Source organism: Metarhizium acridum (genome assembly GCF_019434415.1).
Source record: "Metarhizium acridum strain ARSEF 324 chromosome Unknown scaffold_356, whole genome shotgun sequence".
In the NCBI taxonomy this organism is placed as follows: domain Eukaryota; kingdom Fungi; phylum Ascomycota; class Sordariomycetes; order Hypocreales; family Clavicipitaceae; genus Metarhizium; species Metarhizium acridum.
Genome location: NW_027094030.1, coordinates 295,444 through 308,431, shown reverse-complemented (window position 1 = coordinate 308,431; position 12,988 = coordinate 295,444). Strand labels below are relative to the sequence as shown.

The following is a 12,988-nucleotide window of genomic DNA, read 5'->3' as shown; positions in this document are numbered from 1 at the left end:
AATCTCTTCAATATGCACCAGAGTCTACGAATAAGACAATCCAAATAAGTTCGCCGAACAGCCATACTCAAACATGCGCACCAGACTTGGGGTGTCTTCGGAAGCCCACCATCTGGACCATTTCTGTCCAGAAGCCAACCGGCGGCTCGGTGAAGGAATTCTCATAGGCATCAATTTCAGGTCGCTGCCAAACCAGATCGACCTCCTTAGGCGGGATGTAGCGAGTCTTCTTGAGTATCTTCCATCCAACAAAGAGAAGCACGGCCAGGATCTGCATAGAGTAGCTCTGGAAGAAAACCTCGACGTCCCACTTGGGCCGGAACGCATAGTACCCGTACGTGAGCACGACTAGACCCTGAACAGCCAGGGCAATGTAAGCACAGTAGGGCTGGAAGTACCCGTAGTAGGGCCGCTCTGCTTTTCTGTTGACACCCTGGGCCTGGCACGCCCTATGATAGTTGATGTAGGTGATGGACATGATGAGGTAGGTGATCAAGCCGCCGCCCGTGACGATGCTGATCAGCCAAGTTAGGACCTTGGCCGAGCTGTTGGAGACCTGGAGGAAAGACAAAAATGGGAAGCACATGACGACGCAGAAGCACCAGATGGGGACGCCGCTCTTGTTGCAATAGCGCAGGAACTTGGGCGCGCGGCCCTCCAGAGCCAGCGAGTACAGCGCTCGCGTGGCAGCATACGTGTACGTGTTGCCGGCGGAGAAGATGGAGGTGAGAATCAAAAAGTTGACAATGTGCGGCAAGACCTTGACGCCCAGCGACTCCATGGCAATGACGTAGGGAGAGGCGGCTGCGCTGCCAGCCGAGCCGGTTCCGAACCAGATTTCGACGAGCGTCGGGTCGTTGTAGGCGCAGATAATGCCGACAGCCAGGGCTCCGACAACAAAGAAGATGCAGAACCGGTAATAAACTGTCTTGAAGGCGTCTTTGATGTAGATGCTTGGGCGCTGGGCCTCGGCCGAGACCATGGAGATGTACTCTGGGCCGACGACGCAAAACGAAGCGCTCCAGAGACAGGCGAGGAAGCCTTCAAATCGACCCAGGTCGCCGTTGCTTAGATATGTGGCAAAGGCTCCTGGGTTGGAGAAGTGCCGAAATCCATATGCGTCGTGCTGGGGGTTGCCGCCGCACATTGTGACAAAGGTGAATGCGAACAAGATGAAGATCAAGATGAGCTTTCCACCGGAGAGCCAGAATTCAGCTTCACCGTAGAAGCGGACGGCAAGGACGTTGAGAAGGCTACATAGAAAAAAGTCAGCAAACTAAAATCCCGCTTATAAAAAAAAACAATCTGTTGGAAATAGACATGGGGCTCGTACCCGTAGCATATAATAACAGCAGCGCAGATGCCGGCTGTTGGACCAGGATCCGTGACATTGGCGTTCCAGAAAGAAATGACAAAGGTCAGAGCCGTAATCTCGAATGGAATGAGCAAGGCTTCGTAGAGGAAGAAGTTCCAGCCGGCCAGGAAGCCCAGTGCATCATCGACCCAGTAGCCAGCTAGCCGGACAAAGCCGCCGGCCACGGGCATGTAGGTGCTCATTTCAGCAATGGAGTTGTTCACAAGGGACAGCACGATCGAGTACAAGGTGTAGGCGATCAGGAGACTGGCAGGGCCGCCCTTGGCAAGGCCGCCGCCGATGCTGATGAAGAGGGCGGTTCCAATGGAACCACCGGCGGCAATAAGCTGGATCTGGCGGTTCTGAAGCCGCCGGTGGAGATGGCCCATCTGGAGGTCTTCCACATGCTGGGAGCTGCCGCCGTCGGCCAAGTCGACCTTGGCCTGCTTCTCTTCGCCGTGTCCGAGATGCATCGTTGCTGAGCCTTCAAGGGGGGGAAAGGAGGGAAGGAATCGACCAAGTAGTGTTCGCTGATGGAGAGACAAGACTGCAACGAAGAAAGTTGAGAAAGACAATCAGCAAGGCTGATGAGATATTAAATAACAGAGCAACGACTGCATGATGGCTCGCCCCTCCCCCTCCCCGCGCTTCTCAACCTGGCCGAGTGCATACAACAGATCCGGCAGCCAGATGGTGGTGGAAAGGCCTTGCCCATGTGAGCCCATCTCAGCCCTTCGGTGGAGCCGGTGGAACAGAATCTTGGAAGTTGTCTGGGGGTGGCGACAGCCGAGACCATTGTCAACTCGACGTGTCAACAGGCCGTATCAGGTTCATCATCTGTCAATGGCTTCAGCAGCCAATGGAACCACACACACCGGCCACCGCTTTGGGTTTGGCGGCCCTCAGCCTTTGGGACGTTGGCTTTGCGGGAGAATCATTAGCTTGGGCGCCACATGAGGCCTGGGCATTTCAGCAGATTGGGGCCATGGGCATGCTTGTGAGTTGGAACGTGGGGGTGGTTGGGTGGATGGGTGAAGTGGCCATGGTGTTGTGAGCGGCAGTTGCATCGTTTTTTCTTCGTTCCCAACCGTCAACCGCACGGCGTATCCGCATCTGGAGATAACGAAGGCGCCGCCGGATGGAAATGGATGTTCGTGATGGAAGCCGCATTCGAAGGATTCTGAGTCGCGTGGGTGTGTTGCGAAAAGTCTCCCATTGGGCTCCGCGCTTCTCCCCAGACTGCCACCTTGCCAGTGGCTTTGTTGATCTCTCGTGGCTTGCGAGATGACAGGTTTCCTAGTGTCTCGGGACGTCTTGCGCGGCAGTTTCCCTCATCACACGGGGGGACAGTTTTGGCAAATCAAATGCTGTGCCACCCAGCCATGTTTCCCATCCCCGAAGCCAAGAGGGTGCATCTCGGTGCCGCGTAGGAGAAATTTCGGTTTCTGTCGACCTTTCTGAGGAATTAGTTTCTAGAACGCAGCGCAGTCGGCCACGTCCGTGACAGGTGGTTCAAGGAGAGTTGGCTGCGATTGGGAACGAGGTTCGAGAAGTTCGGACGCGGAAGAGGGAGGAGATGGGAGATGTGAGAATGAGGCAAGGGGGGCACTCGGCACGACATACTTGCATTGCGATGAAACAGAGGCTACACGCTCGAGCCCTTCTCTGATGTCCTGGCTGATTGGTAAGATGTATCGTCAGAGGAGAGCAGAGTGTCTCGAGTAGATTTAATATTTCCGGCCGCCGACTCATGAGGCCCAACCGTAGCGTAACTTCCACATGCTGCTGCAGAAGACTCCCGTGCTCCTCAATAAAGTCACGAATGTTGGTTTGGTCGGCGTACTGCATCGTGCGATATTTATATGTTGTCGGCAGTGAGTCCTTGGACTCTTGGGTACGGAACCCGCAAAAGCAATTCCATGCTTGACTCGAGTGCGCCCTGGCGAGAAAGTGGGGTCGAGATTGCGAGCGATTGCGAGCGACTGCGCTTCACAATCAGAGCACGCGACTTCACTTCAGCCGCACCGGGACTTGGCATCGAGAAACCATTCCATCGTCGACTTGGGATATTCTCCCTCACCACTGAGCACCACTGAGCGCCACTGCCGCCATGCTGACCTCTGTCTGCACACATTCGCTGCTGCTTCTGGGCAGCAGCTTCGTCGCCGTCGCCTCCGCATCTCGAGACACATCCCAAGACTCGCAAGTCCGCCTCACGGGCCCAGTTCGTCATCATCAAGTCGATCCCGTTATTCTTGATGCATTAAAGGAGCATTCCGATCCTGTAGATGCCCTCGTCTCGCTGCACCCCGAGGCAGCTGACCAGCTTGCCCAGCCTCGCTTGCTCCGCGTATCTGGTGAGCCGACGGCCAGATGGATGACTGAAGGTGACAAGTTGCGCCTCAAGCGCAAGGGCCACAAGTTTGTCGACATTACCGACCATGAGGGCTTTTACAAAAAGAATGTGGATGCATTGGCTGGAGAGGCTCGTAAGTTTTGATATAATTTGCAGTGCAGACCAGCTGGGTGTGCATGTCACTCACGACTTGTTGTAGATTTGCCCAGTCTCTCACATCAGCGCATTGTAAAGCCTCTCCTTCCTCAAGTCTCGACAAAGAGGATGCGCCATGTGCTGGAACACATGACTAGCTACTACACCAGATACTTTGGTAGTGTTACGGGCGAAGAGAGTGCCCAGTGGCTTCATGATCACATCGCTGATGTATAACCTGCCTGCTTCCCAACAGAGGCTGGGGCTGAAACGTGCTGACGCTTGCGCGTAGATTATTAAGGAATCTCCATTCCATACCCATATCTCTCTCGAGGTTTTCACGCATTCTTTCCCTCAGCCATCCATCATCGCTCGCTTTGAGCCCAAGGTGCGAAACTTCTCGCTGCCGCTGACCATCCTTGGCGCACACCAAGACTCCATGAACTACCTATTCCCTCTCCTGCCCGCGCCTGGTGCCGATGACGACTGCTCGGGAACTGTGAGCATACTCGAGGCTTTCCGCGTGCTGGCAACCAGCGGCTTTATCCCCAAGAATGGACCCGTTGAGTTTCATTGGTACGCCGCTGAGGAGGGCGGTCTTTTGGGCAGTCAAGCTATTGCACGATACAAGAAGGAGTCGGGCGCTCGCATCGGCGCCATGATGGAGTTTGTGAGTATTTGTGTGCTTGAATAACACAGTCAATCGACACACCCGTTTCTCTAACTCACCGGAACTAGGACATGACGGCCTTTATTGCCAAAAATGCTACCGAGTCCATTGGCTTCATTGAGACGGAAGCGGATGCTCCTCTGACCAAGTGGGCAGCCGACTTGGCCAACGAGTATGTCTCGATTCCCGCCAAGGTGTACAAGCTCCCAAGGTGACCCTAGCTTCCCACCTCTCAGTTCTCCCAGCCCAGGCCACCAAAGGCTGACATAATGAAAACAGCGGTGCGGGCTCCGACTACATGTCTTTTACGCAGCTCGGCTATCCGTCCGCTTTTGCCTCGGAGGGCAACCCGTCAGCTGGTGCATTTCCCGGCGAATTCGACCCTTACGTCCACACCGCTAAAGATACCATGGATATTGATGACGACATGGGCGTCTTCTCGCTCGACGTAAGTTTTATGTAAATCTCTTCATCCGGTTCTCATGCTTACTTGTCACAGCACATGGCACGATTTTCTGAACTTGCCATTGCATTCGTTATCGAACAGGCAGGCTGGGACAACAAATGGAGGTGAAAAAACCAGACTGTATACATGTATTTCATTTCATTGCTTGGACGCAATTCATACTAGACTGAAAATTAATAGACATGACAGATAGATAATCATGCCATTCTTGACATGTACCAGCTCATTGCCTTCCTCCACCATTAGATAGATACATCAGCGTTGTACAGTATCTCCTTCACGACAACACCTTTACATGGTCCACAAGGAGCCATGTGCTTCTCTGACTAGGCAGCCTAGGTCTGCTGCTTGTGAACCTCAGCCTTGACGTCGTGCGTTTGCTCGCTAGCCTTGTCGGAAACGGCGTCCTTTGCGGCAGAAGCTCTGAGGAAGCAGTTAGTAGTTACTTCATGGTGCAAAAGCAAAGGGGGGACGATTGAAGAAGACATACCGCTCGCCGAGAGGTGCGTCAGATTCCTTGGCAATGTCCTTGTTGGCCTCCTTTGAAGTGCCGGTGGTGGCCTTCTTCGCCTGCTCGGAGACGTAGCTGGCGCCTTCCTTGAGTGAGTCCATAATGTGAAGTTTGTATTGAATTGTAAACCTGTAAGATGAAGTTGATTTTGCAGAAACAGCAACTTGAGCTGAGCGGAAGCCGTGGGCGTATTTAAAGGCCGGGGGCAACGGGGACTCTGTTGCATGACGCTATGAATAAAGCTTGACTTGTGAGTGAATTGATGTTGCTGCGACGTGAGCCGGCGCTTTTGCTCCGGTGGCAATGCGGGTGCGAAATGATGACGCCGCAGTTTTGCTCTCAACTGGTGTCATTATGATGCTGCCACTTTTCGGTGGGCCGCGCCTTTGAGTTGCCACGACCGTTATCATGTGCGAATATTTGAGGCGTTGGATGACGATGAGAGTATTTTGCTTGGCCAAGATGGTATGGACGTTGATGGGTTGCCTGGGCTGGCTACCAGACGCATCAACGCCCATGTTTTCATTTCTACAAGCATGGCGCCAGGTTGGCCCAATATGTTGCGTTGGACCGCATGCGCTTTTTCACTTTAGTGAAGCTGTGCAAATAGTTCGACACGGTGGTGCCAGTAATGTCATTTGTAGTTGTGCTTATAAATAAGTCGACGTGAGTTTGGGACGGGATATGACTTGGTGTGTTTGTCGACGATACTCCAAGGAAGCCGAGTCTCTTTTCATCACTCAACTCGTTTACTCCATTCCTGTGCAGAGGAATGCTTATTAGGGCAACCAGAAAGTCATAAGCTTTCTTTACATCTGGATTTCTTAGTTGTTGGTACAAGGCGTCCTAACCAAAGAACCCACAGTGGGAGGCAAAAACTATTTAACCAGATCAGGTCCCTGGTTGTCGTGCTCTATATTAAAATATACTATAGTATTTTTGCGTATACTTCTTAGTGGGTAAATATATTCTGCCATAGAGGAATATATACTGCCATAGATTGTATATTCTTGCTGAGCTCGGCCTGTGGAATCCAACGTAAATCATAGGGCTGTACATGGGCCGACAGAAGGTTGCAATAAAATCCTTCCAAGATACTTGTTGCTTTTCTCGAGGCATTTAGAGCGTACAACTGCATTTCCACTTATTGGCTCTTCATCATGACTGGTCATTTCCTTTCTCTGCGCGCCAAAGAGCTTTTCATGATCGATAGAAACAGGAGTCAGGTGGCTACTCTTTCAGCACATCCCCTTTGTGGGATTCTGATCAGCGTGGTTGGGGCACATGACTCGAATTCCGTCATGACTCTGATTGTTGGCTCTTCATGGTATCCGGGATGGACGAATTCGCCCAGCACCTCAGTTACGCCATGCCAGGTCCTGGCAAAACGTGTATTGTGCTCCATGGGTGCCCGATGCTCAACGAAGTTTGGTCAGAGTGCCGGCAATGTCCAAAGCGCAACGTCTTTGTCAGGGTCAATATTGCCTCTTTTCATCATCTAGCCAACACAAAGGCCTTGTGGTGAAGCTGAGCCGTTTATTTACCACCTTGGCTGCTTGACACTTTTGCATCAAAGAGCATTCATCCGCGGGAAAGTTTGACACACTGGAGGCATCAGAGCACACAGAGAGCATGAGATGAGTTGCATGCACGCGTTAAAAATATCAACCCCATAACAATAGCAACAATCCTGATGGTGCCCCCCTCCATTACAACACGAGGGGTCCGTATTTCTGCTGCGAGGTGCCCGCGGTTCCCAAGAAAACCCCATACCAGCACGAACAGGCTGGTAGTAATATCTGAAGCCAAGAAAGCGTCCCGATGATGAACCCAGACATGATATCCAGGCCGTGATGCTGAAAGTCGTACCAACGAGTCGCACAGATATATATCGCCGCACCGAGCGGCGTCAGAGAAATCGCCAGCAGGTACAAGGGCGCAGCTACATTTTGCCCCCCTTCGGAATGCGTCGTGCCATTTTCCATGCCATGTGTCCTGCCGTGTAAATTGTCGGCGTCGGGCTGATCGAGATTGTATGTTTGTGTCCCACGTTCGGACTTCTCAACCTCACCGGTCGTTCCTCCCAGGAGAAAAGGCGATCCTACTCCTAGCCTTGCGGCCAGCCATAACGAAAGGTAGACCAGCCCAGATGCCGCCGCCGAGGAATGTCCCCACGGAAAGCTGCGGAACCCCTCATTAACGACATACTTATCCGTGTTCTTGCAGATGGCCGCAGAAACAAGCTGACTACTCGCGTCGGTTGCATTGCCAACGACAAAGTCGACCACGTTGGCAAGATCAGGCTGGCATCTGCCGAGGAGATTCTTGGTTCCGTTGGTGAGGAAGAATGCCCCAACGGCCGAAAGCAAAAGACCCAGAAGGCCGGCGTGGAACTTCCACATCTCATATCGCAGGGGATGCCTCCGCGAGCATTTCTTGTGGGAGGTTTTCAAAGCCACCAGGGATGTCAGGGTGAAACAGAGCATAATCACGGCGGGCACAACGGGCGCCTGTTTGGTGCTATTTTGCCTGCAACGAATCCCGCCACGGCGAGACCGACTAGAATAGCCCAATCGACCGCGTAGGATAGAACGGTGCCAGAGGATGCCATGATGGGCACTGCTCGCAGACGTTGAGCGTGAGTAATGTCGAGAATAACTCGGGTAACAAGTCGAGAAATGTAGATCGGGGAGCAAGACTACAAGGAGTGTGGAACAATGCATGATTTATGCACATTATCGACAAAGCACAAAGCGGCTGTTGTTGAAAGAGATGCTTTTGCCCCTTTTTTTCACCAAAGAATGAAACATGGCACTGTGCACTACATGTGCAAATATAAAGGTAGAAGCAACTCAAAGGAGTGGACAAAACACAAGCATTCAACAAATTCAACGGCACTCGACGAGTGCAAGCATCGTCATATTATTACATGACTAGGATTTCAGACATGCGTCGCCACACGACATGACGCGGATGAAGTTTAAGCGAACGCCAGCCACGGACTCAGGAGGCATCATACATACACACCGCTGCGACGTCGAGTTAATTTTCCCATGTTCTTGCTCTGGATGTGAGCACGGTATTCATGCGTCAACCGGTTTGGTGGCAAGGAGGAGCTGCCTAGGGATAGCATTTTGCGCAAGAGTGAGGTTGGAAGCTTCAAGGATGCTTCCCGGGACTAAGGCGTATCACATAAGCGTTGATGGCCTCGAAGAAGCCATGTATGGAATTTATGAAGATCAGGACATCTTTGTTTGGGGGGAAAGAGAGGCTGGAGACAGGGACCAGCTTTACAACGCCGCCATGGCCCCCTATGACGAAACAGCTGATCAGTCAACTCTAAGACAATGGTTAACGGTTCTTGGTAACGAATAGTATGTGATGGTTTTTAGGATGCAAGTCGATGTCATCACGGTTGTGCGGTTGATACAGACTCTGCAGCAGAGAGGGGGCTATTCCCGTTGCTGTACCCCCGAGTCGGCGTCACAGCGTTCAATATTGACATGGCCAGGCACCAACATGCAAGCATGGAGGTTCGTTCAGAATATGCATTGTACGACCTTCAATCGAGCACAGTGGGCACGTACATGTACCACCGCCAGTCAGTCGTTGAGGCTCGCGCGATGTAAATCCGCTTCAGTTCACGTTCGTCAGAGCTGGAGGCCCGAAGCAGCTGTTGGGCTAGGGCCTGGGGCCTTCAACTTGGTCTCATGATGCTTCTTGTAACCGTTGTTGGCCTAAAAGCCTGTGTTGCAGCTTCGACCGTGTAGACCTTGAGTCCATTGAGCCCCTGACCAACAGGTCTCATTGTCTCCCCGAGTTGACGGGCGGTCACAACGCTTCGTAAGGAAAAATCGACATTTTTCTGTTGGATGATGCCTGATGACTGCTGCACTAGGTCGATGTTGGTTGTTTGCAGGCTGTGCGCTCGGAGGCATGCAGCTCACATGCTGCATACCCTTGGTCTGTGGCGTTATTTTTTTCAAAAAGAAAAAGCAAGCTCCTTCACACAACTTGCCGCCTCACTGCAATTTTTAGATCACACCTGGCAATACTCGCTAGAGCTCAGCTCTCCTTTTACTTGGCTTCGAATCCCCAAATGCCTACACAGGTTGACGCACGCCCAAAGCCTGTTGGGGCTACCGTAATACAAGAGTATTCCCAACATCCCTCGCAACTATGGAGACGGCTATATTATGCTGGGTGGCAAGACGATCATTTTCTGCTGGAGAAACTCATCTTCTATCAACCAAAAGGCTTCCACCCTATTGAGCTTGGAGACGAGCTTCACGATCACCGGTTCCGGGTTATTCATAAGCTAGGCTATGGTGGATCTTCAACCGTATGGCTCTGCCGTGACCAAAGTAAAGACAGACCAGTCTATGTGGCAGTCAAGATCTTCCAAGCTGGGTTAACGGAAACGGAATGTCGTGAACTACTTATGTTTAGACTTAGAGACAAAGGCATTGATGGCCCGGGGCATTACTTGTGTCTCCCCAAGGAACAATTTAATAGCGAAAGCCCCAACGGGACGCATCTCTGCCTAGTCTACCCAGTCGTCGGGCCTACGGTGGACCAGGCTGCATTAATCTTTGAAGAGGAGCAAAATATTAGTAGCATTCTTCGTACAATATCTCGCAGCATCGTCGAAGCTTTAGCTATTCTACACCGTCGTGGCATCTGCCATGCAGGTACGTTCTTTTGGTACACTCCCATTGCTTTCCAGCTTGTTAAAACTTGACCAGATTTTCGCCCGGCAAATGTTCTTTTGGGGCTGCAGAGCCTCGACGGCCTGGAAGAAGAACAAGTACTTGCACTGCTCGGCGAGCCAGAGAAAGAAACCATCCAGATCCAAGAGGACTCTCTCCCGACGCCTGAAATTCCCTACGCGCCCAAATACCTTGTCTACCCCATTGACTTTCGCGACACTAGCCCAGCGTTTATCCTCCCGCGGGCCGTGGTTATTGACTTTGGTGAAACCGCCGCCGAGGAGTCACCGCCCGGCATACCGGTCAACTACGCGGCACCAGAGGTGATTCTGAAGGGTTCTGGCGGCCAAGAGATGGATCTATGGTCTTTGGCTTGTACCCTATACGAAGTCCGAGTCGGTCAACAATTATTTGATGTACCTCAGCTGATTGGAGTATAGGAGGGAGACTACGAGGAGGAGATTTCCTCTGTCCTGGGAGAACCCGGACATGGTAGCTCTTACCAGGCAATTGCTCGCGAGATCTGCAAGAGGGCTTTTGGCGACAATGTCACGCCGGAACAGGAGCAGTGGGCGGAGATGCTGGCGAGCTTGCTAAAGTACGAGCCGGGTGAAAGGCTCAAGGCACAAGAGCTGCTGAAAAACGCATGGTTTGGGCAAGGTTGACGTGGAGAAGACTTTGCTGTTGGTGGGAAGCCGTCAGGTTTGTTTTGTGGTGCCATTTTCATCCTACGTGGCTTGGAAATAATGTCGTTCTGAGCTTGCTTTACAAACCTCCATTCTACAATATATGCTAGGGCCGTATTTTTTTTATAGAAATTAAGTACTTTTAACTGCTTTTATTTCCCTAAAAAGACTCATCAGACCTGTCCCATCCCTATCAATGTTTATTATCGTTAAATTCAATGCATGCCGTATTCTGGCGGTGGACAGTTCATCACAGAAGTGACACGTTTAGTCGACTCCTTCCAACTTCGTTGCGGGATTAACCAGGAATCCATCCAGTGACAACATGTTGTAGCGTCCGCATTCGTCTTATACGATGGGTACGGACGCTGCTTCATTTGCAAGACGGATGGTAAAGCCTTTTTCCGGCAGTAAACCAGTAATGCTTGCGAGGCGGATATTTTCAACGCACTCGTCCGTCAAGCCGCCGACTCGGTCGATGAAATTTGTCCAAAAGATCTGCTGCAAGCTGTCGTAGTCGTCATATCGCGTCCAGCCATCCTGAAGGTGCAGTTTCCCGGATATGCTCTGCAGGGTGTAGAGATTCATGCCGAAGGGACCAATGTCCGCCTCAGCCCAATCAATCACTCCGGTTAGATGACAGGTCGCTTCGTCGACGACGATATTGCAGGAGCTAAAATCTTTGTGGAGGAGCACCATTGGCAGTGAAAGTATGGCGTCCAACGAGTTGACGCACTTCTGGATGATGTGGTGCAGCCGAACCGGAAGAGCTTCCAGCAACATCCGCAGATCTCTTTCGAACGTCTGTCTAAGCTTTGTAACGTAGGCTTGGTCAACTGGCTGTGGAGCTTTCCATGCAAGATCAAAGAATCTTGCTGCCCGGTTAGTGCTTTGCTCAAGTGAAATTATCATCAGTCGGATGGCGACCTCTTACCGTGCCACATCTATCACCAGCCTCTGGCGTCGAGTAACGTTTTCCGGAGAATTGCAGGGATAACCATGGGCTAGAATAAAGTCTAGATGGGTCATATCCTTGATTCACTTCATAAAGTAGACGTAGAGAGGTTCCTTCTCTTTCGACTCGTCGTCACCCACTTGGCCCTCGAACGAGACTATGGGAGCGTAGGATCCGTACACATGTCTCGCAAGAGCAGCAGTCCTCATATCAAGCTTCAAAGACTTCAGTCGGAATTGGACAACGTGCTCGAGACATGGCCCAGCGTAAACAGAGTAGCTGCAGTTTCCTTGCACGTCGATGGTGGTTGCCGTGCCGCCAACTAACTCCTCTGCGCGCGCATCGCATTCTGAGCGACAGGCCGACGTTTTCCTAAAGAAGGTGAAGATTTCATCTTCAACAGAATACTCCGAGTATGTCATGAGGGGAGGCTTTTGTGGTAATATGGCGGCGTGATCAAAGGAGAGTGAAAGATACGTGACTCCCAACAAAAGGAAAGAAAGTGCATGTCGTCGTGTAATCTGATTTGCCAAGACTCAAGTACATATGTGCCCCGTACTCACCGCTGCTGAAGCTCACATGACTGTGGTTAGTAACTTGACGTTGGTCACCTTGCACGCCAGACCAACACAGCAATGGGGAAAGGGGCCACCTTGATAGAACGCAAAGGCAAAGTGTTCACGGTTTGTCCTTCTGAGATTCTAGTCAACATGGAAGTGGAGTAAATCCAAATATTACCCTCGTAGAATTTAGACTTGGAATAAAAAAGGTTCATCCAATGTTAGTCCCGACCGCCGCCCCTCCAAGCTGCTGCAGATAAGTATGTAAATGTTTGATGTGGGATAAAAAGAGCTAAGCTCATATCATATACAAAATTCGTTACAAGAGCGCTTAAACCTGTTGAACAGAGCTTATATGATTAGTTATGCCGTCCGCCACGCGGCTTCTATGAGACAGGATATCATTATGCAAATGTTACTAAAATTTGATTAGAGCCACTGCTTCTCAATCAATTCAAACTTCAAACTACAGAGACAAGGGAGAAGGCACTTCATGAAAGGTTTCTCGATCAAACCTGTTATTAAAACACTGCATGTCCCAGAGCAGAAGTGGACAGAATATTGTAGACAATGAGACAATGCTTTT

At 51.3% G+C, this 12,988-nt stretch overlaps 8 protein-coding genes across 8 annotated transcripts; 2 read left to right on the top strand and 6 right to left on the bottom strand.

Moving 5' to 3' along the window:
- Positions 1–67: 67 nt before the first annotated feature.
- J3458_015477 (uncharacterized protein) lies at positions 68–1,827 on the bottom strand (the record flags this gene model as incomplete). Its single annotated transcript, XM_007814735.1, has 2 exons — positions 68–1,253; positions 1,334–1,827. 2 exons carry the CDS (start codon positions 1,825–1,827, stop codon positions 68–70), a joined length of 1,680 nt encoding a protein of 559 aa, XP_007812926.1.
- An 887-nt stretch (positions 1,828–2,714) lies between these two features.
- On the bottom strand, positions 2,715–3,202 carry J3458_015476 (uncharacterized protein; the record flags this gene model as incomplete). Its single annotated transcript, XM_066120784.1, has 2 exons — positions 2,715–2,807; positions 2,978–3,202. The coding sequence occupies 2 exons, from the start codon at positions 3,200–3,202 to the stop codon at positions 2,715–2,717; spliced, it is 318 nt and encodes a 105-aa protein (XP_065974112.1).
- Positions 3,203–3,352: 150 nt separating this feature from the next.
- Positions 3,353–4,795, top strand: J3458_015475 (uncharacterized protein). Its single transcript, XM_066120783.1, has 4 exons — positions 3,353–3,843; positions 3,910–4,076; positions 4,138–4,515; positions 4,584–4,795. Exons 1-4 carry the CDS (start codon positions 3,465–3,467, stop codon positions 4,728–4,730), a joined length of 1,071 nt encoding a protein of 356 aa, XP_065974111.1. The 5' UTR covers positions 3,353–3,464; the 3' UTR covers positions 4,731–4,795.
- A 521-nt stretch (positions 4,796–5,316) lies between these two features.
- J3458_015474 (uncharacterized protein) lies at positions 5,317–5,593 on the bottom strand (the record flags this gene model as incomplete). The annotated part of the gene is made up of 2 exons (XM_007814733.2): positions 5,317–5,404; positions 5,472–5,593. 2 exons carry the CDS (start codon positions 5,591–5,593, stop codon positions 5,317–5,319), a joined length of 210 nt encoding a protein of 69 aa, XP_007812924.2.
- Positions 5,594–7,201: 1,608 nt separating this feature from the next.
- On the bottom strand, positions 7,202–7,894 carry J3458_015473 (uncharacterized protein; the record flags this gene model as incomplete). The annotated part of the gene is made up of 1 exon (XM_066120782.1): positions 7,202–7,894. One exon carries the CDS (start codon positions 7,892–7,894, stop codon positions 7,202–7,204), a length of 693 nt encoding a protein of 230 aa, XP_065974110.1.
- Positions 7,895–9,591: 1,697 nt separating this feature from the next.
- Positions 9,592–10,866, top strand: J3458_015472 (uncharacterized protein; the record flags this gene model as incomplete). The annotated part of the gene is made up of 3 exons (XM_066120781.1): positions 9,592–10,183; positions 10,238–10,596; positions 10,642–10,866. The coding sequence occupies 3 exons, from the start codon at positions 9,592–9,594 to the stop codon at positions 10,864–10,866; spliced, it is 1,176 nt and encodes a 391-aa protein (XP_065974109.1).
- A 369-nt stretch (positions 10,867–11,235) lies between these two features.
- J3458_015471 (uncharacterized protein) lies at positions 11,236–11,670 on the bottom strand (the record flags this gene model as incomplete). Its single annotated transcript, XM_066120780.1, has 1 exon — positions 11,236–11,670. The coding sequence occupies one exon, from the start codon at positions 11,668–11,670 to the stop codon at positions 11,236–11,238; it is 435 nt and encodes a 144-aa protein (XP_065974108.1).
- A 255-nt stretch (positions 11,671–11,925) lies between these two features.
- On the bottom strand, positions 11,926–12,264 carry J3458_015470 (uncharacterized protein; the record flags this gene model as incomplete). The annotated part of the gene is made up of 1 exon (XM_007814731.2): positions 11,926–12,264. One exon carries the CDS (start codon positions 12,262–12,264, stop codon positions 11,926–11,928), a length of 339 nt encoding a protein of 112 aa, XP_007812922.2.
- Between the last annotated feature and the right edge of the window lie 724 nt (positions 12,265–12,988).